This window comes from Danio rerio, chromosome 5, assembly GCF_049306965.1.
Source record: "Danio rerio strain Tuebingen ecotype United States chromosome 5, GRCz12tu, whole genome shotgun sequence".
Taxonomy (NCBI): Eukaryota; Metazoa; Chordata; class Actinopteri; order Cypriniformes; family Danionidae; genus Danio; species Danio rerio.
Genome location: NC_133180.1, coordinates 20,828,651 through 20,851,653, shown reverse-complemented (window position 1 = coordinate 20,851,653; position 23,003 = coordinate 20,828,651). Strand labels below are relative to the sequence as shown.

Genomic DNA, 23,003 nt, shown 5'->3' with positions numbered 1-23,003 from the left:
AACAACATTACTAACGTTATTACCCCTCCTTGTGAACTTCTTGACTAGTTATTTTAACGTTACTCAATTAAGAACTATGGAAACAAACCGCAAACGCTATGTCCTATGCAGGGCTAAGTTTTTCTATTTAATTTTTCTTTCTTCTACAACCTCTGCAGTTTAGAAATTAAATGGATATTCTTGAAATTATCTCCAAATGCGAGAACTAGTGCAAGTATGAGGGTGAGTAATCGAAGGAATTCTCTGTCTCTTTAATAGCGGACATGCTTTGTCACTTTAAGAGACAGCACGTGCACTTTAGGGCGTGGTCATAAAGAATCAAACCAATGGGATCACACAGTGCCGCTCTGTTCTATGACGCACGCCTTCAGACCACGCACGCTGCGTCCGACCACCCTTCTCAGGAAGCACTTGCACTTTGTAAAAAAAAAAAACAACAGAAATTTTCACTCTTATGATATAAGTGCCCAGGCGCTGCTCCAGTAAGTGACGATGCCAACGCAAAGCGTACTTGTCCGAGACCCCTCTTTGCTGGCGAGGGCACTTCAGCAGTATTTGAGCTTGTTAAAGAAATATCCAATCATCACCAAATCGGTTACGAGGTCAGTTTTACGTCTTTGTTTAAGCTAGTTAGTTAACTAGTTCGCCCCTAGTTAGTTGGCTAGCAGCTGTTTAGGTGCTTTAGTTAATGTTAGGTTTAAATTGATTTCACCACGTTTACAGCTATGGAGTTAGATTTATGTCTTAATTGTTCAATCAAAAATTAGTTATAGAGACATAATTATTAGCCAATTAGACAATTATTATTATTAGAGAAGATTTCTTTAACACATTTCTAAACATAATAGTTTTAATGACTCATTTCTAATGCCATGATGACAATAAATAATATTTGACTAGATATTTTTCAAGACACTTCTATACAGCATAAAGTGACATTTAAAGGCTTAACTAGGTTAATTAGGTTTACTAGGCAGGTTAAAGTAATTTACTTTACATAAAGTAAAGGCAAGTTATTGTAAACGGGGGTTTGTTCTGTAGACTATTGAAAAAAAATATAGCTTAAAGGGGCTAATAATTTTGACCCAAAATGTGTTTTTTTTTAATTAAAAACTGCTTTTATTTTAGCCAAATAAAACAAATAGACTTTCTCCAGAAGAAAAAATATGATCAGACATACTGTGAAAATGTCCTTGCTCTGTTAAACATAATTTGGGGAAAGAAAAAAAAATCAAAGGGGGTTTAATAATTTTGATTTGAACTGTACATAGTAATTTAAAAATAAAAGATTGTTCAATTAAAAAAAATAACCTTAATTAAAAGTTTCAATGATAATAAAATATTTTTGATTACAAAAATAAAATATTGTCCTATTATGCAGTTACCACAGTTTTCATTGCACACATTCATTTTGCTCTCTGCTCTGCTGTCATTTATTGCAAATCTAGAATCTTTGTTCGTGAGCTGAAATGTTTTGCTCGCGCATTGAAAAGTTTTAAACCCATGTATTCTGGGGTTCATATGTCAAATGAACATGAAATAAACAACTAACCAACTATTACGATGAACATATTCAGACAGTGAATTATTCTTCCTTTACATAAAATATTCCTGCTGTCTTTCAAATAACAACATAATATCTCTCAAAGACACGTTATCAATATTATCTGACAGGTAAAATTACTGATAACACACAAATTAACATTTTACTCAAAACATATAAACTGAATAAAGTCCTCAAATTTTGTTACTTTCCCAAAATTCTTAAGAACAATTTGTTTTTCTTGTTAATCTCTGAATAACTAAACTAAATAGACGAATCATGTTAGAATCATAAGCAATTTTGGTTGAAAAATATGCACCAATGTATGTGAACAATGAATATTAATTAATATCAATAACTGAGTGCATAATATAAGTAATAGTATTATATAATTACTAATCATTTTAAATTAAGAGTAAATCATGTATTTGTTATGTGGTAAGTAAAAATATATACAACCTCTAAATAAATATACAAACAAAAATATAATTTGATCTGTTTAGTTATATATAATAAATATAAAAATACTATTATAGTAGTTTATTTATATATATATATATGTTTATTTTAAATGAAAGATTTAAACAAATTAACATCACTAAATTGTAGGCGCAAAATAATTTAGTTGTTAAATGCTTGGTAGCGCTGTCTGCCTATGAACATATATTTAGTACAGGTTTATCATGAAGGACTTTGCACTGGGTCTTCTTTCTCTATTGGTTGGCTTGAGGGTGGGACACTCAATACCAGTCAAAACTAAAACTCGCTTCTGGACAAAACACAAAAAGACCACAAACAGCCGTGTGTGTGTGTGTGTGTGTGTGTGTGTGTGTGTGTGTGTGTGTGTGTGTGTGTGTAAAAAATAGCCATTTTCTTTCTTTCTTACAGTGGTATTCTGTCTGCTTTGGGAAATCTTTTGTCTCAAGTTTTGGAGTACCAGAAGAATGTCAAGGAAAATAGTCCCAAAAAGAAAATCAGCATTCTGGGACCTGTACACTTTGCAATTTATGGGTATGAGTATGAGGAACTGAGTGATCTATCAATTCATACAAGCACATTAAATAACTATACGATATTTACTATAAATACTGTATGATGAATTAATAATCTTTCAAATGTGGATTTGATTTTTCAGACTTTTTATCACTGGTCCAGTCAGTCATTACTTCTACCATCTCCTGGAGGTCCTGTTACCAACCACTGTCCCATACTGCCTCATCAAGCGCCTTCTGCTGGAACGTCTGATATTCGCCCCTGCTTTCCTCCTGCTCTTTTATGTGGTTATGAACGCTTTAGAGGTAATGACTTCTTTGTGACATTACTTCATTTATAAAAAGCTATCTTAAATCAGTATCAATACCGAGATGGCCAGCTTTTAACTCCACATTTGTCCCAAACAAAATAGACACTACTTTTAAAGTTTGGAATAAGCAAGGACTTACGGCATGCTGCACTTTTCTACATAATGGAAGTGCTAAGGATTTAGAAATTTTCGAAAATGAAAATTCACTGAGTGATCATGACTTTCATAGATATTTACAGATAAGACACAAAATTAAAAACTTTAGAAAGGGCGATGAAAACAAAAGTAATAGTCTTCTTACAATATTTATCATCTTATAAAGGAGCCAACATGACCAAAGTAATTACTAAAATATATAAAATCTACTAGACAATAAATTAGAGAACACATATTATAATGTCATGTATCAGTGTATTTATATAGCACATTTATCATGTATGGCCATACACCCAAAGTGCTTCTCAATCATGAGGAGAGTCTCTCTACACCACCACCAGTGCATAGCATCCACTTGGATGATGCGACAGCAGCCACATGACAACAGTGCCAGTGCACTCACCACACAGCAGCTATAGGGGGAGTGGAGAGACAGTGATACAGCCAATTCAGTGGATGGGGATGATTGGGAGGCCATGATGGGTAAGGGCCAATGGAGGGATTTTGGCCAGGACACCGGGGCTACTTTTTACGAGAAGTGCCTTGGGATTTTTAATGAACACAGAGAGTCAGGACCTCGATTTAACATCTCATTCGAAAGACTGCGCTCACTGACAGTATAGAGTCCCCTTCACTATACTGGGGCATTAGGACTGAGTGGAAAAGTAATTTTAAAACACAGTGGAAATCAACATCATCCTCAGTCATTTTTTCCCTGAGCAGAAGAGATACTTAAACAAAGATGCAGTCTGCTGAAGACTATGTGGCTCAAATGAAGCAAATGATTCACATATTCTGGAAATGTTTAAAGATTTAGGCATTTTGGCAAGTAATTCATAAATGTTTAGAGAATGTATTCCATATACCCATCGGTTTTTCTTTCTCAACGCTGTACCTAGGCCTAAAAAATCAGATGTCAGAAAAAAATTCAGAGAAAGAAAAGTGCTGAAAATTTTGCTGATAGCTTGTAAAATGATGAAGAAAAAATGGTTACAGCTCGAAATACCTCAAATTAGTGACTGGTTTACATAATTTATGAAATCTAAAAGATGGGGAGGCCAACAATGAATCGTCATTTACAGACTGAGGAGTTTAATTAGACATGGAAAAAATGGGTAGACTTTATTCTCCTTATGACCAGATTTATTATAGAATGTATAGTCAGAAAGATGTGAATTTTATTCTGTTTATTTTGTGTTTTATTTTTTGTAATGAGAGAAAACAACACAAAATATTAAAAAAATTATTTAAAAAATAAACATTAAAAATTTACCTTTAAGGGTGCTTTCACACCTAGACTTTTGTCTCGTTTGCCCAGTTAACTCGGTTCGTTTGGCATATGTGAAACCAGCAGTTGCGCTCGGATCCGCCACAAATCAATCAGTCCGAGATCGCCTGAATGAGTTGGTCTCAGCTCGATTGAAACGAACTCTGGAGCAGACCGATTGTAGTGAGAAAGCAAAACAATCCAAGCCCGGCTATACCACAGTGTATTATGGAATATCCTAAAAGTACCATCCTCACAGTTTCATATGTATACAGTATAGGTAATAAAAATTCCATTGTGGAAAACCCAATATACAATACATCTGTATGTACATGTGGAAACTGCAATAAAAACTAAATAAAAAAAACATAAAATCTTAAAAATAAGAGTCTTTATAGAAAACTTGAGGAGTCATAAATAATATTTGTGCAATGGAAAAATTCTAAGGATGCTAACAGTTCATCATGGAACCATGAATTCCAATAAAGGACATTTGTTTTTGTAATACTTTTAAAAATAGAATGCTAAAGTGTTTTTATTACATAATTTATTGTAATGTTTGGACATACCTCGTTTTTAGGCCTACCTCTGTATGCAACTTCGTTATTACAGTTACTGACATGTTGTTCTACCATTTACTGTCAAGAATGGGGAAGTCACTTTAAGACATGATGTTAAGACATGATACAAGCATGTGGTTTTCATATTGTAGTGAAGAGTGTTACAACAGGACTGGTTTCACTCACCGATGTAGTTGATAGTCATGATAAGCTGGACTATTGCGGACATTTAGGTGCGAGCTGGCCTTCATGATGCTCAACTTTGACCAGATTATAGAGTTGGAGCTTCAGGTCAATGAACTTCCCCTGTTTGCTGATCAGTTTTCAGTCTCAGCTCAGATTCTGTTGTTTATGGAAGCTTTCTCTATGAATCTACACAAGTCAAAGAACAAAATCTATTCAATTTTTGTATTTTTTTGTGAGATGAATAACTAAACAAATTTGAAAGAACTGATAATGTTGCACCATCTGAGGTCAAGGCATTGATGCGAGGGGCCATTCACACAGAACGCATCTTTGCATCTAAAAATGTGAGATGCAGCTCTCTGGAATATATTTGTTTTTAAATGGCACCTCCTCCAGCATGTTAACATCAAATAAAACATTTTCATGCCAACTTGCTACTGGAAACCAAGCAGCAACATCGCACACTTCCTCGTGAAACCTATACAGAAGTAAAATAAACTGCAATTCATCGAAATTCCGCTAGGTCTGGCTCCAAAATAGAGCACAGTTCAAATGACTCCAATGTTAAAATGGCCAACTTTACAGCAGAAAACAATTGATGATGCGTGAACGATTGAACGACAAAATGGTGATGCTTGGCCATGCCCACTGTTAGTTTCGTTTGCACTCTTCAGAAACCTATGGGTGACGTCACAGAAACTACGTCTATATTTTTTTACATTGTATGCTGTGAACGAAATCATACAATGCTTTCACCGCCTCCATGTTCATCTGATTGGCTTTTTAACTGATATTTACATTATTAAAACTTTAAATTCTTTTAACTTGACATGGCATCTTAAAAATGTGCTGCTCATGTGCGAGGTTCTGCAAAAGATCCGACACGCGAGTGCATACTTGCATAGAAAAACAATGGAAAAGTAGCACATTAGAATTGAAAATGGCTCCTAACACAACCAGTTCTATTAACGTTGTTAATAGAAACACTATTTTTCCCCCACCATTTAAATTGGAGACCACAGTCTGGTGTTAGTCACTGTTATACTTTTTAAGATCAGGAGAGTACAGGCCTGTTCATATATGTTTGCATCCACATGATTGAACAATAATTTTTACAAATTTTTAGTCTATGCCTCTAATCGAATTAATTTAGCGATTGTATTTAGTGCAGTGGAAGATGTCGTCTGTAGCTGTAAAGTGCATGAAACCTTTATACTTCAATGGATTCTGACTGGCTGTCAGGGTTTTATATATTATTAGCTGAAAAAAACTCATTCTGAAAATAATCCCAATTATAGCTTTTCACTACATTTTTATTGGTATTGCTGTGGTTTGAACTTGGCTGTTGTTTTACATTCAGAACGATTTATAAAAGGATGTCTTTATCGTTATCACGCTTAAGCCTCACTCTCATAACTCTTACTGGCTGGCATCTGTTGCAGTCATTCCCAAACCTTACTTTCATCTGGGTCACGGCACCAATAATTCTTCTCTACTTTGACTTGGATCACACCATGCAGGATCTGTATTTAGAAAAGTTCAAACAAAAAAAGTTTGTCTTAGGGTTACTACATTTACAGATACTTTGATGCACACTATTTATAATCCACAAATTGCATTTCCAGTATATAGTTACACAGTTTCCTGAAAATATCCTGAAAATGACCAAAATGTGATCTTTGCAGGGCAAAACACTCGCAGATGTTCAAAACAAGCTTAAAACAAGTTACTGGCCTGCGATGAAGATGAACTGGAAGGTCTGGACGCCGTTTCAGTTTATCAATATCAACTATGTACCTGTACAGGTCAGTATAAAAACATCTGTTCCACTGTTTAAGATCTCTGATCCATTATCTTACTTTCTCATTCCTTTTACAGTTTCGAGTGCTGTTCGCCAACATGGTTGCCTTATTTTGGTATGCCTACCTGGCCTCTGTCAGGAAATGAAAGCACAAAACCAGTTACAGCAAGCTTATCTTGGTTTACGGTGAATCCAGGTTGTGCCTTACTGCAGTGTTTCTCAACCACATTCCTGGAGAAACACCAACACTGCATGTTTTGGATGTCTCCTTTGTCTGTCCCACCTATTACAGGTCTTTCAGTCTCTGCTAATGAGCTGAGAATCTGAATCGGGTGTGTTTGATTAAGGAGACATGAAAAATGTGCAGAGCTAGTGGTCCACCAGGAATATGGCTGAGAAACACTGCCTTACTGGGTCAGTTTCTGTCAAATAACTGCTATATAGATAATTGTAATACTATTTTCACTAAATTATTTTAAAAAATCTGCCCAGAGATTGAATCTGCTCATACTAAATGTCTTTCTAATGGTTGCAAGTACACTGAACATGAATTAATCAATGTTGTAATTGATTAATTAAATATATAAATGCTTACTGAGACAAAATAATTTTGTAAGTAGTCATTACTACTGCTATTGTCAGCAGTCTTGAACTCTGTGTTATTCTAAAATCTATTCTAAAGTCAAATCTACAAGAAAAGCAGTGACCTTGCTAATGTTATGTACTCGTATTGCTCTGATTAGATGTTTTTGATATTGGGTATTAAATAAAATATGCCAGCACACACACACATCAATAAAAAGCGTTTTTAAAAATTCACCCTTATAGTATCATTTAAAGGCTCAGTACTCTATCACAGTGTCTGTAGAAGGTGTGTTAAATATGGCAGTTTATAGCAGCTGAAAAAGTAAAGTGTTTATTGTATTATTTGCATATAAAGTGAGTTGCCTCTTTCTCAAACTCACTGTATAAGTTCTAAGTATTCATGTTTGTTTTGAAACTCACCCCCACATTTCCTTTGCTGTCATGATTCAGCAGTTTTCTGTTTCCATACTTGAGAAAAGCAATGCACAACAGGCCATAAATGTGACGTAGGGCACAAACATCTGGGTGTGTTCAGACACAAGAATTAAATCACACTGAATTTTGTAGTATGGCAGTTGTTTGTAACTTAATGCTTTTTTATGTTTAGCACTTGTGTAACTATACACTACCCGGCCACTTTATTAGGTACAACTTACTAGTACTGGGTTGGACCCCCTTTTGCCTTCATAACAGCCTTAATCATTTGTGGCATAAATTCAACAAGGTACTGAAAATATTCCTCGGAGATTTTGGTCCATATTGACATGATGTCATCACTCAGTTACTGCACATTTGTTGGCTGCACATCCATGACGCGGATCTTCGTTTCAGCCTGAACCATTGATACAAGGCAGGATGGATCCATGCTTTCATGTTGTTGATGCCAAATTCTGACCCCTATCCAAAAGTAGCAGCAGAAATCGAGATTCGTCAGACCAGGAAACATTTTTTCCAATCTTCTAATCTTTTGGTGAGCCTGTGTGAATTGTAGCCTCAGTTTCCTGTTCTTAGCTGACAAGAGTGGCACCCGGTCTGGTCTTCTGCTGCTGTAGCCCATGTGCCTCAAGGTTGGACGTGTTGTGGATTCAGAGATGCTCTTCTGCATACATCGGTTGTAAGGAGTGGTTATTTAAGTTACTGTTGCCTTTCAATCAGCTCAAACCAGAATGGTCCTCTCTAAACCCTAGAGATGGTTGTGCATGAAAATCCTAGTAGGTCAGCAGTTTCTGAAATACTCAGACCAGCCCATCTGGCACCAACAACCATGACACGTGCAAAGTCACTTAAATCACCTTTCTTCCCCATTCTGATGCTCTGTTTGAACTGCAGCAGATCGTCTCTACCATGTCTACATGCCTAAATGCATTGAGTTGCTGCCAAGTGATTGGGTGATTAGAAATTTGCGTTAACGAGTAGTTGGATAGGTGTACCTAATAAAGTGGCCGGTGAGTGTATGCAGTTGACTTTTTTTTGAAGGAAAACAATTGACACACAATAAAACAGTAAACATTACTGTTCCTTCTTTCTTTCTATTTTTGTTGTACTTAAGACATTTTTTAAATGAAGTTTTCAAAAGGATGATTTTGGATAAACCAAAAGAAATGGTTGAAAATGTAAGTGTGAAGAACATTATAATAAATTAAAGATCTTTTTTGCATTAGATAAAAAGGTTTTGTTGATGTTAAAGTTTCATTATGGAATCATAAATGCCAATAAAAAACTTTTTGAAAAGATTTTTTTTAAATTGTATGGCTTTGTATTTGTTAACAGTAAACCAGTGAATTTTGTGTTATTTTTGGGTTTTGTGCCATTTCCTGTGGCATACTGGAGACTGGCCTTCAGTATTGTTTCATCAGAAACGGATGTTTTCGTTTGTAGCTCCTGAGTGAACCATTGGAAAGTCAGGGAATTCCCTATGGTCACATGACCAAGGAAACCCAAGTAACGTGAACGTGTTTTCAGGCATGTGAAATAACTACATGACAGTGATGTAAAAATAAAATGTACAGATGATCATTTCTGCATTTTATAACAGGTAACAAATAAAACCCATGCAAAAATATTTGATAGAATTCCAAGAATGTCTTCATCATAATACACTTCTGTGCAAAAATACAGGTTAATAAACAAACGAGCTGTTGTATTGTTACATTTAAAATATTGTGTACGTCTTTTTTTAAGTTTGTGCTTAGACTTTGCATGTTATCAGTTTGCACTTTCAAGTAACTTTAACTCAATATGATCAATTTCCAACTTATAGCTTTAGATTTAAAACACTTGTACCATTAATAGATAAAAATGTTCAGTTTATTATACGTTTGTCATAACGTTTATAGACAGCAGGGGGCCTCAGTTTTTTCATTCAAAATAACTCATTTGTTTTATTTATTGAAGAGCATAGTTCTTAAGGTGTAAAACTTGAATTGGCTGTGTCGTAACCATTTTTTTCAATAAATAAAAAATATATATTTATCGTATGTATATTTTTTATATATTTAAATGTATATGTTAAAACACCACGGCATTTTTGTTAATTAGGCTATTTAAAAATAATAATAGAAATAAGGCATTTCTTTCTTGTTACACAGAAGAATAGATGTTATAAAGTTTTTATTACTGTAATTCTCAAGTTACAAATAACTGAGCAAACTGATTTAAAAGACTTGGAAATCACTGGACTAAACCATTGGCTGAGTCGATAAAAAAATACCACATGCTTGGAAATGTTCCAATTATTTATTTATTTTTTAACACAAAATACAGCAAAAACATTATTGTTTTTAATAATGCAAAATGTGATAGATTATATTAAAGATACAGGAATGTAAAGATATATACACTGAAATGCAGTAAACATGAACGATCATGCTCAGAGCATAATACCGTGTGAACATCACGGCATTGAAAACACTTGAATAAACATTTGAATAGACTTTTAGCACTTTAACAACAACTAATTTGGAAATGTTTCAATTATTAGGCTATTTTTTAGAACAATGCACAATACAGCAATCGAATTTAAAGAATAGCTCATCATTTCTCATCATGAAACGGTAAGCCTATCTTTTATTACGAGACACGATCTTTTGCCCTGCTTTATCATATATGAATATAAATAGCCTGCAATTAAAAGTCAACGTAAGTTAACAAAAACAAAGCAGGACAGACAGAACTACTCAAAACTCTGAGTAGTAAGATTTTAACAGCTATCTGCATTCCTACTGCATCATTATCCTCCTCGTAGACGGAGAGTCATGTGAATGGTGCTCAATGAGGTGATGTCATAGTCCTGCAACTTCATGCCAGACTCGAGCTGTCTGCCTTTGAAAATCAGTCTCTGCTGGTCCTTCGGCACTCTCTCTTTCTGGTAGATCTTGGTCTGGAGCTGATCGACGGTCTCGTTGGCGTCCACATCATAAGTTTTGACCTGGCCCTTCTCGTTCTTGACGAACACCTGGAAAGTTCCGGGATTAGTTGTGATGAGGAGCATCACCACCGAGTCGGAGTTCAGCCCGTAGCTGCTGAGGGTCCGGGATTCATCCTCCAGGCTGATCCGCTGACCGTTTTCGGCCGACAGCTTCTGCTTAAAAGTGGGCACGTTGAAGTACTGAGAGATAACCTGTTTGAGTATTCCAACGGTAGCATCACCGCTCACTTCCAGGCGCTTCACATCACCGCCAAGCAGTTTTACAGTCAGCTGCATCGTCACCTGTCAGAATAAAACACATGAATAAAATGAAGCAACGGCAGCAATCATGCTTATTTAAAACGTGCTGTTGTATTAATGTATAGGTCTAATTAACTCATAATGAATGACTTACCGAGTTATGATGGTAAAATAAGTTGCTGAATGAGGCTTTCGCTGATTTTTTCAAAAGTTTTCTTCTTTCTTGAATAAGTCCTGCAAGTCGCACCGAAATCAAGTGATGTGCCAACAACTGTGATGATTAGAGGCACGAATATTTAAGGCATGAACTCAAGCCCCGCCTCTAACTAGTGTTTCGTTTCCGAAAGCACAAGAAATAACTTTCGGTTTCCATTCTCCCAAAATTGCTGATGCAAGCCCGGGCAAGTCTCTAAACAACATCATATATTGATCCTACTACACTGGAGACAAAAAGGTGTTTTTAACAGCAATAATCAATCAATGGATGTTGCATCTGTCAAAATAAATAATAATAATAAAATATGTAGCCTAAATTGTAAAATATTATAAAATGTAGAATATAGTAGCCTTATAACCTAAATACAAAAAGATATGAAGCAAATGCTAAAATGGGATTTATTTTTTACATAAATATTATAGGTTACACTGAATGGATTGGATATTGTTATATCCATATTCTGACCTTTTTTTTCTTAAGATATTTGAAAAAGTAAAATAGGCACACTTGCACTTCTCATTCATGCAACCACAGCATTGGGAAGTTAAATTTTCATTTATTTATTTATTTTTTTGGAGAAAGGAAGAAGAGCTTTCTGCTTTTTCTGTAAACAACAAGAAGAATTCTGTGGTTGCAAATGAAAAACTAGTGAGAATAAATGTAACAACAGTTGAGAAGTTTATTTTGGCATAACATGAAATCACTGGAATGAGCTTTCTATGGTCACAAGATCGGGGAAATCCAGGTAAAACACGTCATACAGAAACGACACGCCCGCTTCGATCTATTTTGTTCCATTATTAGAACAATGAGCGTTTGTTATAGAAGAAAACCTGTGAATTAACTGATATTATTTTGCATGATATTGAAATGTTCTCATTTTAGCAGCTGACTTAAAGATACGTTTTAGATTTGTCATGGCAAAGCAATACTATTAAGGATAACCATGGTGTTTTATTGGACTTTTTGAATAAATTCATTCATTCATTTTCTTTTTAGATTAGTCTCTTTATTCATCAGGGGTCGCCACAGCGGATTGAACCACCAACTTATCCAGCACATGTTTTTACGCAGCAAATGCCCTTCCAGCTGCAACCCATCTATGGGAAATATCCATACACACACTCATACACTATGGACAATTTAGCCTACCCAATTCACCTGTACCGCATGTCTTGGGACTGTGGGGGAAATCGGAGGAAACCCATGTTATTATATATGTTATATATTTCACATATATAAATATAATGGAAACATCACACATTTAATTCTAAATTAAAATATTATGAGATTTTTAACAGAAGGCAAATAATATGAAAATTAACCTGTTAAAAATTGCAGTATTAATATTTTTCTCTTTTAAATTACAAATGTATAAATTAAAGACATGTACTTCAGTTCAAACTACTAAACTAATATTTAATTGTGGAGACATTATTTTTAATTTTAATAATAATAAAACATTTAGCAACCAAGCAGTTTTTTTTCAGTCCATACAGTTCCTGCAAATATTTTGTTCAGAACTTGAATTTTTATTATCACCCCACAAGTTTTTACTTGGGTTGAGCTCAGGGGATTGAGCAGGCCACTCCATTACCTCAATCCTTTTTGTCTGAAACGAAGCTGCTACCTGCTTTCTTTTGTTTTTGGGGGGTCATTACTAGGGTCAGAAAGAATCTGTGGACATTTATTGCTACTTCTGTGTAGAATTTTGTAAACAATCAGCAGATTCATGCTGAATTATTTTGCAAATATATTACCTAAAAACAAACTTAAAGTAAAAAATAATGATTTTAACATTTATTTAACGTTAAGTTTTACACTGCAAATCTAATTTGTTTGGTAAACAAAGCAAGTCTCATATAATATTTTTACTCAAAAGACAGAAAATATTATTTTACAAACGGTATTGTAAAAATATCAAATAAACACTAGCATATTTGTTAATAAAATGACTAAAATTAATAAAAAAAAAAAACAAATTTGCACAAGTAAATAAATACACTCAATAATCGACAATTTTTGTTGTTGCAAAAATCTGCAAATTTCTGTGCATGCAAATTCAATTTGGGCCTAGCAGGGTATTTCCCCATGGCATAGGGCAACATAATCTCTTGAAGTATTTTGATTCATTCAAACTGCATGATACATGGGTTAGGATAAGTAGACCCAACACCACAGCATGAGAAACATTGCCATGGTTTTCGTGCCACTAAGTTTCATGGGTTTTACTCATCGTCTTTTAGTAACTCATTTTACATTTCATCTACGTATTTCAGGTTTTTGTGGCCATTTTGTAGCACTGGAGATCATTTCAAATAAACATCCTATAATTTGCTCAACCTCTTTGTATGTTTTCCTTTCTTAAATCAACTTTTTACTTAAATTCCATTGTTTTTGAACAATGTTTTGGAAGGACTCATTTATAATTTAGAAAGAAAGATGTTTTATAAACTGTGACACTGCTAACGTTCCTCCTTCATAAATGACCATTATTGACATTGGTTTTCTTCACAGAATGAATGGTTTCATTAAACTGCACAGTGCTATTATTTTAAACTTCTCTTTCAATGCTTTAGCCAATTACTCAGAAACACACCAGAAAGCAAGACATTACAGCTGGGCTTTCACTAATTTATTTGCAATGGACAGATATCATTATGATAAGAACAGGTTACATATACAATCAGCTCTTATTCTTTTCAAAATGAAATCAATACCCCTATTTTGTGTTTACTCCATATAAAGTCAAGAAAACAAACACATTGGACAGGATTGGTTTGTTTGGCATTTTTATTTTAAATTGAAATACAGTCAAAGTAACAACAAAAGTGGCAAGTTTAGATCAGCACATGTGGAATCATTAAACTGGAAATGAGTGAGGATTACGTTCACTTCATATTTTACCCGATACGATACAAATTATTCAGAATCAAATTAAGTTACATCAAATATTTTGATACAATTTGTAAGACCTGTTATAACCTATTTGGTAGGCTACGTGTCGTGTAATATATTATGCAAATAATAATAAAAAATAGCTCTCGGGACTTTATTTTTAGGCATGTTTAGCGTTTAATCATTGTTAAATTGAAGAATAAATAATGAATCGCACTGATCTCCGATTATCCTCCTCGGAGACGTAATGTCATAAAAATGATGCTTCCTGCTTTGATTCCATATTCTTGCAACTTCTTGCCAGACTCCAGTTGTTTGGTGTTAAAAATTAGCCTCCACTGTTCAATGGGGACTCTCTCTTTGCGGTAGACTTTTTCCTGAAGTAACTTTCAGTTTCCATTCTCACCTGTTCAGTGCTAATCTACAAAGTAATCTTGTTCAGTGACGTCAGTATTTTCATTTTATAATCATTTGTTAGACAAACATTATTAAAATGAGGGAATTTACTGTGATGACTTGTTTTATAAAGGCAGAACAAATCCAACAAAAATGTCTGGTATTGCTATTATTACTGTTATTTAACTTATAACGACTATATGATAAATATAATAATTTAAGCAATATAGTAAACTCATCATTAATATATTTTTAATTATGAATACATTTCAGTTGGTATAAAAAATGTAAATATGCTTTTCCTTTTAAATGTTTAGAACATTACCACACTACAAACAAGCACAGTACAACAGATGAAATATTTTGAAATAAATATTTATTATAATGCACACCAGAGCCAATGTTACGCTTACATCAAAATTCTGAGTCCTTAAGCATAGCAGATCTCTCTTCCCTCTTTGGTAGTGGGATGTTTCCTGCAATTAAAAAACAATACAATTTTATTATTCATTTAGTATTGAAAAATAATAATAATAATAATAATAAAAATAACACACATCATCTGTTGAGCAAACATATGTAAACAACAGTGCATAAAAATTCGGCTAAATGTTAAAAGTTTCTAATAGAATGTGTCTTTCATCCCTGGCTTAATCAGTTAATTATACAAACCTTGGTTTTAAATGTTAGTATGGAGATACATTTGTTTTAATAAAACTGCTTGGCCACTTTTTTACCTGGAGGTGCCAGAAAGTACTCCTCTACTGTGTGTTTGGCCAGCTGGAGCAGCTCCTCAGCACATTCACCCTCTGTTACTGTATCATCTCTCAGATACAGCTCTCTGTACACAGCATGGAGTACAAAAAAATGAAAACAATGAAGAAATGTTGAAACTGTACTGTGAGCAAACATACTTGGATGAGTAGTTACAGAGAGCAAAACTGGATTCACCATTTTACACCAAGAAAATGTGGCAAATATATACAAGGAATAATTAACACGGTCTACTAAAATTCTTGATTCTGATTGGCTGGGAGGTGTGTAATAAAATCGATTGATGCACAGGTAGTTCCAGTTAGTTTTGATCACAGTTTGAAATAAATGTGCTACCCTCAAACATTAGTAGTAACCATAGTAACTCGGTGACAAATGTCGTAATCTCAAGAACACAGAAGTATATTTCACTAGTCAGCCGACAGGCGGTCAATCAGCTTCCAATTATTACGTATGAAATGTGATTTTATAATAAATGGAAAAATAAATTTGCGAAGAGTAAGCAAACACATGTTGCAATGAGCTATTCGATATGCCTGTTTCATTTACATGCATAAACACAAGCGTATAACTAATGAAAATTAGGTCAAATAATGAGTTGCCAAGAGCATTAATACTTTTAATTGGTCTAAACTTTGCAGAATGACCACAGAATAAGTGGGGTAATTAATGGCTTGGCATGTGTTAAAGCATTTTAAATGCACAATGTGAGGGCAAAGAACCACCAGACGTAGGTAGCCAACACATGTAACTATGAGCTATTAGATATGCCTGTGCTGTTTACATGGTTAAACACACGCGCATGTCAAAACTGTTGAAAATTAGGTCAATTAATGAGTTGCCAAGAGCATTCATATTTTTAATTGGTCTAAACTTTGCAGAATGACCACAGAATAAGTGGAATAATCAATGGCTTGGCATGCGTTAAAAGATTTTAAATGCACAATGTGTAGGCAAAGAACCAACAGACGCAGGTAGCTAACACATGTAACTATGAGCTATTAGATATGCCTGTGCCATTTACATGGCTCAACACAAGGGTATGTCATAACTCAGGGGTTCCCAAACTTTTCAGCCCGCGACCCCCAAAATGACAATGTCAGTGACTCGTGACCCCCAATATTCTCTGAGGTGGTGGTTATAAATACAGAAACCTTGTATGCAATGACGCGCACAAACACACCAATAGACCCAAGTCTATTCTTTGTTTTTTTTTTTTTTATGTATGTCAGTGCTGTAAATGGGCTAGAAAGTTTAACCTGGTGTTATAAAATCTGCTGCATCTGACAGTATTGCTGTGTCTTTAGTATAATGTAATTACACGAGAAGTCGCAATCTAATAGAACTAGCATCTATAAGCTACTATAGTAACTATATAGTTTATAGTAACTTTAAACGACTATTTTTTTCTCTTCAGTAGGTTATTGATAAAATACAGTAAGTCTTAAGGTTTAATAAAAATTAATTGATTTTTGAAAATCACCAGGCGACCCCCCTTCATTGTCCCGCGACCCCTCGGGGGGTCCCGACCCCCACTTTAAGAACCTCTGTCATACCTGATCAAAATCATAACTGATTTTATCTGGTTGTTTAAACCCCAAAATGAGAATTCACTCAACCTGTTGCCCTGAACTAAGTTCCAAATATTTGTTTCCTATTTCTGTTTTCAAATAAGAAGATGTTTTGAAACCCTGTATTAACTGACTTCCACAGTGGGGGGAAAACTTCAGGTCAATGACCACTGGTCTCAAACATACTTCAAAATAGTGTTCAACAGAAGAGGAAAACATAAACAGGTGTGGAACAAGTGGAGGATAAGTACTTGATTATAGATTTTTGGATGAACTGTGCGTTTATTTTACGCATTTGCTTTTTCAATTAGTTTTTTTTTTCGTATTCTGTGAAGACCTTTGAAACAATTGCAAACAGTCTAATGTGTAGTGTTATGGAACAGTAATGTGGTCAGAACTTGCTGGAACTACTTTACATGCGTCAACAATCAGAATCAAATAGGCCTGCTGTATAAATTTAAACAATATAAACATGAGCACGTCATGATTTTGACAAGTACCATGCGATCCTACATTAACATCTATGTTGATCCTGGATCATCACTTTTGTTCGAAAATGTAACCCATACCTACTCCCTACCCCTAAACCCAACCATAACTGCGACTTATTCCCAAAATCAGAGAGGAATAATAGTTGAATACAATCATGTAGAAGTGCATAAACCCAACTGTAAGCCTAAACTTAACATGAACTGTAAACGTATCCCTTAATTCTGATTGGCTGATTGGAATGTTGTTCCAGGATCAACATACAGTAGATGTTAATCCAGGAACATGTCCTGCTTGGTGAAATCGGGTTAGCAATATAATTATATAATCGAAAGTTAAATAAACAGATTAATGAAGTTCTATTCCCTCAGGGGTCGTCACGGTGGCGCAGTGGGTAGCAAAATCATCTCATACCAAGAAGGTCGCTGGTTCACGCCTCGGCTGGGTCAGTTGACATTTCTGTGTGGAATTTGCATGTTCTCCCCGTGTTCGTGTGGATTTCCTCTGGGTGCTACGGTTTAACCCACAAGCAAAGACATGCACTGCAGATGAATTGGGTATGTGTGAATATGTGGGCATGTGTGAAATTGGGTGTCTGTGAATAAGTGTGTATGGTTGTTTCCCAGTTATAGGTTGCAGCTGGAAGGGCATCCGCTGCGTAAAACATATGCTGGATAAGTTGCCGATTCATTCCGCCGTGGTGACCCCAGATTAATAAAAGGACTGAGCCGAAAAGAAAATTAATGAATGAATGAATATTTTCCTCAGATCATATCCACAACAACTTGCCCACTGTTGATGTGAGTTTCAGTAGTTACCTGTCCTCTAGAACTGAATCCATTGGTTCCACACCGTCAGTGTTAATGACATGAAGCTGATCTGCAAATCGGATGGCTTTCTCCAGACAGTCCACTCCTTCCTCACTGCCGAAATCAACAAGTGCCAATCTCTCTAGCTTGTCCACTAAATCTGGTGAGATTCTTGTTGCCTAAATGTTAAATATGGTTACATTGTTAACTTTGCAGGAAAACATAAATTGTAAGAATTGTTTTAAGAAATGTTTAGAAACAAATAAGTAAAAAATATAATCTTTTAGTGTGGTGTGACAAAAATGCTCTAGAAAAATACCTAGAAAAGCAAAGAAAATCAACAACATCTGATGTATCCACAAACCTTGTAGTCATACATGATGTAAACATCAGACAGGTAAACAAATACAAGTATTTGGGTATAATAATAGACAACAAGGTTTCATGAAAAGATCATATTAATAGTGCGTGTAACAAAGAATCAATTTTGTTTTTGCGTCATCTTAGATTTTTTGAAGCATTGAAAAAGATTCTTGAACATTAATTTATGTCAGTACTTGTGAGTGTTCTGCAGTATTGTAATTCTGTATGGTATACGAGTCTGTCTTGAGTCTGTTCAAGGATAGTAGGAAAGCCTCTTGAGAAATTATAGGACCCTTCGTATAACAAGAACCTCACAAGGCTGGCAAAAAACATCATTTCGAACCCTAATTTTGTGTTTGATAATGAATTTATACCATTAAAGGCTAACCGTCGATTTAGAGCCCTGAGTTTTAATAAAGTGAAATAAAAAAAAGTCATTTATACATCAGGCTGTCTTGGAGCTGAATAAAGTCTGTGTTGAATGTTTTTTTTTTCTTTATAAGGAGTATTTATCATGCTGTTATGCAAGAGTCTGACAATAAAGTTTAGTATTGTATTGTATTGTATTGTATAAAGTCTATGGTTTAAATGTATCTCTCTGAAAACACCAAACTTGTGATATATATTTTTTAAATCATTACTTTAATTGTTATTTAACATATTATTTTTTTCGTTCCACTTGGTAATTCATTTTACACAAATGCAAGTTATATATATATTTTTTTGTAGTTCTTTGAAAGACTTTCACTGTTTAGTCTTATATGATTTTTTAAATATTTTAACCTGCCTTTTCTATCATTATTATGATATTAATTATGTTCCCGTAATAGTTGTACAACTCTTTGCACAGTAAATGTTTTGACATTAATAATAACAATTTGAAAAATTCATTGTTGAGAGCTGCAGTTTCTGTAGGTTTCTGTATTTTTTACAGTCATTGGTTTGAAGTTACTCTGCTGCCCTCTATTGTAAGGTTTAAGAAACACTAGTTCAGAAATATATATCAGTAAATCTAAATTGACTTAATCTTTTGACAAGATTTAGTATTGCCACTTGCTAATGTTGTTAATAACTAAGTTAAAGAAACAAAAAGATTTACAAAGATTATCCCAATGTCTTCTTTTCACGTATCTTAATTGCATACAGAAAAAACAAAAAAACAAATAATAATCAAGTTGCATTATAAAACGTACATGTAAAAATAAAGAGCCATTACCGGTGGTAGTTGACTTTCAGCTACGGGCTCCCATGTGGGTGTTTGAGGAACCTGAAGAGTAAAATGTGTGTTGTTTTATTATATGTTGCAAATTAGATATTTGTTCGTGCATTAATGGGTTATTTAATTCTTTTTAGTTTTTAAATTAATAACTATTTACCTTGGGTGTCCAGGCGGCGTTACTTGAATCCCGCATATGTGTCCAGCGGGACCAGGACGTTCTGTTAGCCGACAAAGATGCGCTAAGAGCGGTCAGATTTAAAACTCCAATTCGAGGAGTCGCGGGCCGCAGCGCTCTCAAAGCGCCCGCTGCACATTTACAAAGCATGACAAAATCGCGTTCCTAACGGTGTTCAGTTGCTTTGCGTATAAAGTCGCATAAACAGCGATTTAGTCACGGTGTTGCTAAGGGCTCCTTACTACAAGTGCTCTAAAAGAAAGGATAGGTCTTCATTTCCGGAAGTAGATTTCAGACTACACGACACACGTTACCTTCTCAGAGGAGGATGGAACAATAGTATGCAAGAGCCCGGATAGCTCAGTCGGTAGAGCATCAGACTTTTAATCTGAGGGTCCAGGGTTCAAGTCCCTGTTCGGGCGAAAAGTCTTTTTTTTCAAATAGAACAAGAGGGTCTTTTTTCTTGAATTTATTTCCATTTATAGGGGTAGTTCACCCAAAACTGAAAACAATAACTCAACCTTCACTTGTTCCTAGCATTTACTTACTTTAATACTTCTTTTAAAAAGAAGATGTTTTGAAGAAAGCTGGAAACCTGCACTGTAAAAAAGCAGGGGTCCACACAATTCATTCATGTTGTTCCAACTCAAATCGATTAAGTTAACTTAACACTTTTAACAAATTTATGTAGATTGAACATAAAAAATTAAGTTGTCCCAATGAAATCTCAAGAATTGTGTTGTTTAAACGAGCAAAAAAAATAAATAAAATAATAATAATAAAATAAAAATATTTTTTTTTGAGCCTGTAGCCATTGACTTCCATAGCATTTGTTTATCCTCTTATGGACATCATGGTTACAGGTTTTCAGCTTTCTTAAAAACATATTTTGTGTTCTGTGTTCAACAGAAAAAATAAATAATTTTAACATCTATAACTCTTTAATGTGCCATGTATTACTTATGTTATTCATTATTATAGCATTGACAATAGGCATGGCACTATACCCATTTGAATGGTTTGAAAAAGTCAAGGTTTTAAAACCGCCAAAGTTTTCTGCTATACCGGTACATGCAAGTTGTTTTTTATGTTTTGTTTTAAGTTTTTTTAGGACAACCGAGTATCTAAATCAGAAAAGATCTGTGTTTTTGAAACTAATGCAGAGAGCACAAGTCAATTATTTATTTGAACTATTTAGCCTGACATGTTTACTGTTCCAAAATATTTTAAATGTTTCAAAGGGGAAACAAGTTAGTTAACAAGTTAGACATTTAAAAAGAATTAGAGAAGTAATCCGTTTTATCCGTGATGTTTTTATCCAAGGTTATCATGGTGTCAGAAACTTATACTGGCCCATTCCTAATTGATAATGTTTTTTTCAGGATGCACACACTAAAGTAGTCAGTGGTTAACTGCTATGAACTTGATCATGCATTTCTATTTTAAAATAATTACAATTATATTAGGGCTAGTTCAAGGACAATAGGCAGAATGAATGAAAATCATGTTTACTGTAATTTACAATGGTCGACAAAGTACACAAACCAAGTAGGCAACTTGAGGTTAAGTCGAGATTAACCAAGTTAAATTTTACTCAAGTAAAAATAAAATCTTGAGTAAAAGTACAAAAGTATTTGTCTTCAGATGTACTTAAGTATCCAAGGTCCAATGATTTATTATGCTTCAATATCCCATTATCATTTTTGTCACAAAACCTACAATACATCAAAACCCTGAATACAAACAGTTTCCTCTAGAACCAAATTAAATAACCTGATTTCAGTGCAGGCCGTTTCGATTCAAGGTTTACTTGTAACTAAGTTAAAGCCTCCCCAATTGGAAATACTTCAGCAGAGTACAGACAAAGTACGGTACAGCTAAGTAAGATCACATTACTTTGTGATCAAATGTTACATGATGGACAGTAACAAGTGGAACTTCCTCAACATTTTTGAGACCATTAACAGAAAAGTAGTAAAGATGCAAATCACGCTTCATATTGTATGTTCATGAAGATAATAGGACAACTGTGCTTGTGTGTGCACATATACATACATACATACATACATACATACATACATACATACACACACACACACACATATATATATATATATATATATACATACATACATACATACACACACACACACACACACATATATATATATATATATATATATATATATATATATATATATATATATATGTATATATGTATGTATATATATATACATACATACATACATATATATATATATATATATATATATATATATATATATATATGTATGTATATATGTATGTATATATATATATACATACATATATATATATATATATATATATATATATATATATATATATATATATATATATATATACATACACACACACACATATATACATACATACATATATATATGTATATATACATACATATACATACATACATATATATATCTATGTACATATCTTATTTATTTTATATATCATTACCAATCTAGTGATTTCTGGCTAAACCATTATAAAACTGTTAAAGGTATAGTAAAAAATTAAATAAATAGCTATTCTTTCCCTGACCAATAGGTGTCACTTTTCTGAAATTGTAGATAACCTAAGGCTATTGGGTTTTCATTACAGACCGAATTTGAGCTTTAGCAAATTGTCAAATCATTTTGTACATTATTTAAGAATGGTTTTACTAATCAAGAATTACATTTTTAAGAAAATCAGACCAAACAGTCCAGGAGTTCAAAAAAGTGATAAAATGTCAGAATTAGCATGAACATGTATCAAATTCTGGACAGCTGTGCTATATGGACTCAGCTGAATACTCCAGAATTGCTTTACTGTTAAGACGTCATCTGGTGCCATATTTCAGTGTTTCACCATACAGTTCTATTCACTACCATAGACTTCCTAAAAAAACAACAACACAAAACCCCAAAAACGTAACATTTCCAAAAGAAGCAGATGTAGAATTAGATTTGTTGGAAAAATAAGAACAATTCCATTTTATTT

The 23,003-nt window shown here is 34.1% G+C and overlaps 3 protein-coding genes and 1 non-coding gene across 6 annotated transcripts; 2 read left to right on the top strand and 2 right to left on the bottom strand.

The window, feature by feature from the left end:
• The first annotated feature begins 402 nt into the window (after window positions 1-402).
• pxmp2 (peroxisomal membrane protein 2) lies at window positions 403-7,631 on the top strand. Its single transcript, NM_001004607.1, is given in 5 exon segments — window positions 403-602; window positions 2,432-2,554; window positions 2,679-2,841; window positions 6,701-6,820; window positions 6,894-7,631. Coding segments are annotated over 5 exon segments (585 nt in total). The 5' UTR covers window positions 403-492; the 3' UTR covers window positions 6,963-7,631.
• Window positions 7,632-10,118: 2,487 nt separating this feature from the next.
• isg15 (ISG15 ubiquitin like modifier) lies at window positions 10,119-11,373 on the bottom strand. The gene is made up of 2 exons (NM_001204169.1): window positions 11,223-11,373; window positions 10,119-11,110 (listed from the first exon to the last, which is right to left on the bottom strand). The coding sequence occupies exon 2, from the start codon at window positions 11,102-11,104 to the stop codon at window positions 10,631-10,633; it is 474 nt and encodes a 157-aa protein (NP_001191098.1). The 5' UTR covers window positions 11,105-11,110; window positions 11,223-11,373; the 3' UTR covers window positions 10,119-10,630.
• Window positions 11,374-11,823: 450 nt separating this feature from the next.
• gatc (glutamyl-tRNA amidotransferase subunit C) lies at window positions 11,824-20,320 on the bottom strand. Of its 3 annotated transcripts, none has more exons than XM_073950486.1 (6): window positions 19,962-20,245; window positions 19,802-19,852; window positions 18,232-18,401; window positions 15,317-15,420; window positions 14,993-15,055; window positions 11,824-12,466 (listed from the first exon to the last, which is right to left on the bottom strand). In XM_073950486.1, the coding sequence occupies exons 1-5, from the start codon at window positions 20,127-20,129 to the stop codon at window positions 14,994-14,996; spliced, it is 555 nt and encodes a 184-aa protein (XP_073806587.1). In that variant the 5' UTR covers window positions 20,130-20,245; the 3' UTR covers window positions 11,824-12,466; window position 14,993. The 3 variants fall into 3 exon arrangements, with proteins under 3 accessions (XP_073806587.1, XP_073806586.1, NP_001288258.1); XM_073950485.1 differs by lacking the exon at window positions 11,824-12,466 and adding an exon at window positions 14,063-14,604; NM_001301329.1 differs by lacking the exon at window positions 11,824-12,466 and having other exon boundaries at window positions 14,936-15,055; window positions 19,962-20,320.
• An 8-nt stretch (window positions 20,321-20,328) lies between these two features.
• trnak-uuu (transfer RNA lysine (anticodon UUU)) lies at window positions 20,329-20,401 on the top strand. Its single transcript has one exon. It is a non-coding gene; the product is annotated as a tRNA-Lys (tRNA).
• The last annotated feature ends 2,602 nt before the right edge of the window (window positions 20,402-23,003 follow it).

Excerpts from the sequence above, each read along its gene's own strand:
- isg15 (NM_001204169.1), bottom strand. The coding sequence starts at position 11,104 with ATGCAGCTGACTGTAAAACTGCTTGGCGGTGATGTGAAGCGCCTGGAA.
- gatc (NM_001301329.1), bottom strand. The coding sequence starts at position 20,129 with ATGCTTTGTAAATGTGCAGCGGGCGCTTTGAGAGCGCTGCGGCCCGCG. Across the intron at positions 19,853-19,961 it reads ACGCCGCCTGGACACCCAAG|GTTCCTCAAACACCCACATG; the intron begins GTAAATAGTTAT and ends TTTACTCTTCAG. Across the intron at positions 15,056-15,316 it reads GTACTTTCTGGCACCTCCAG|GAAACATCCCACTACCAAAG; the intron begins GTAAAAAAGTGG and ends TTTTAATTGCAG.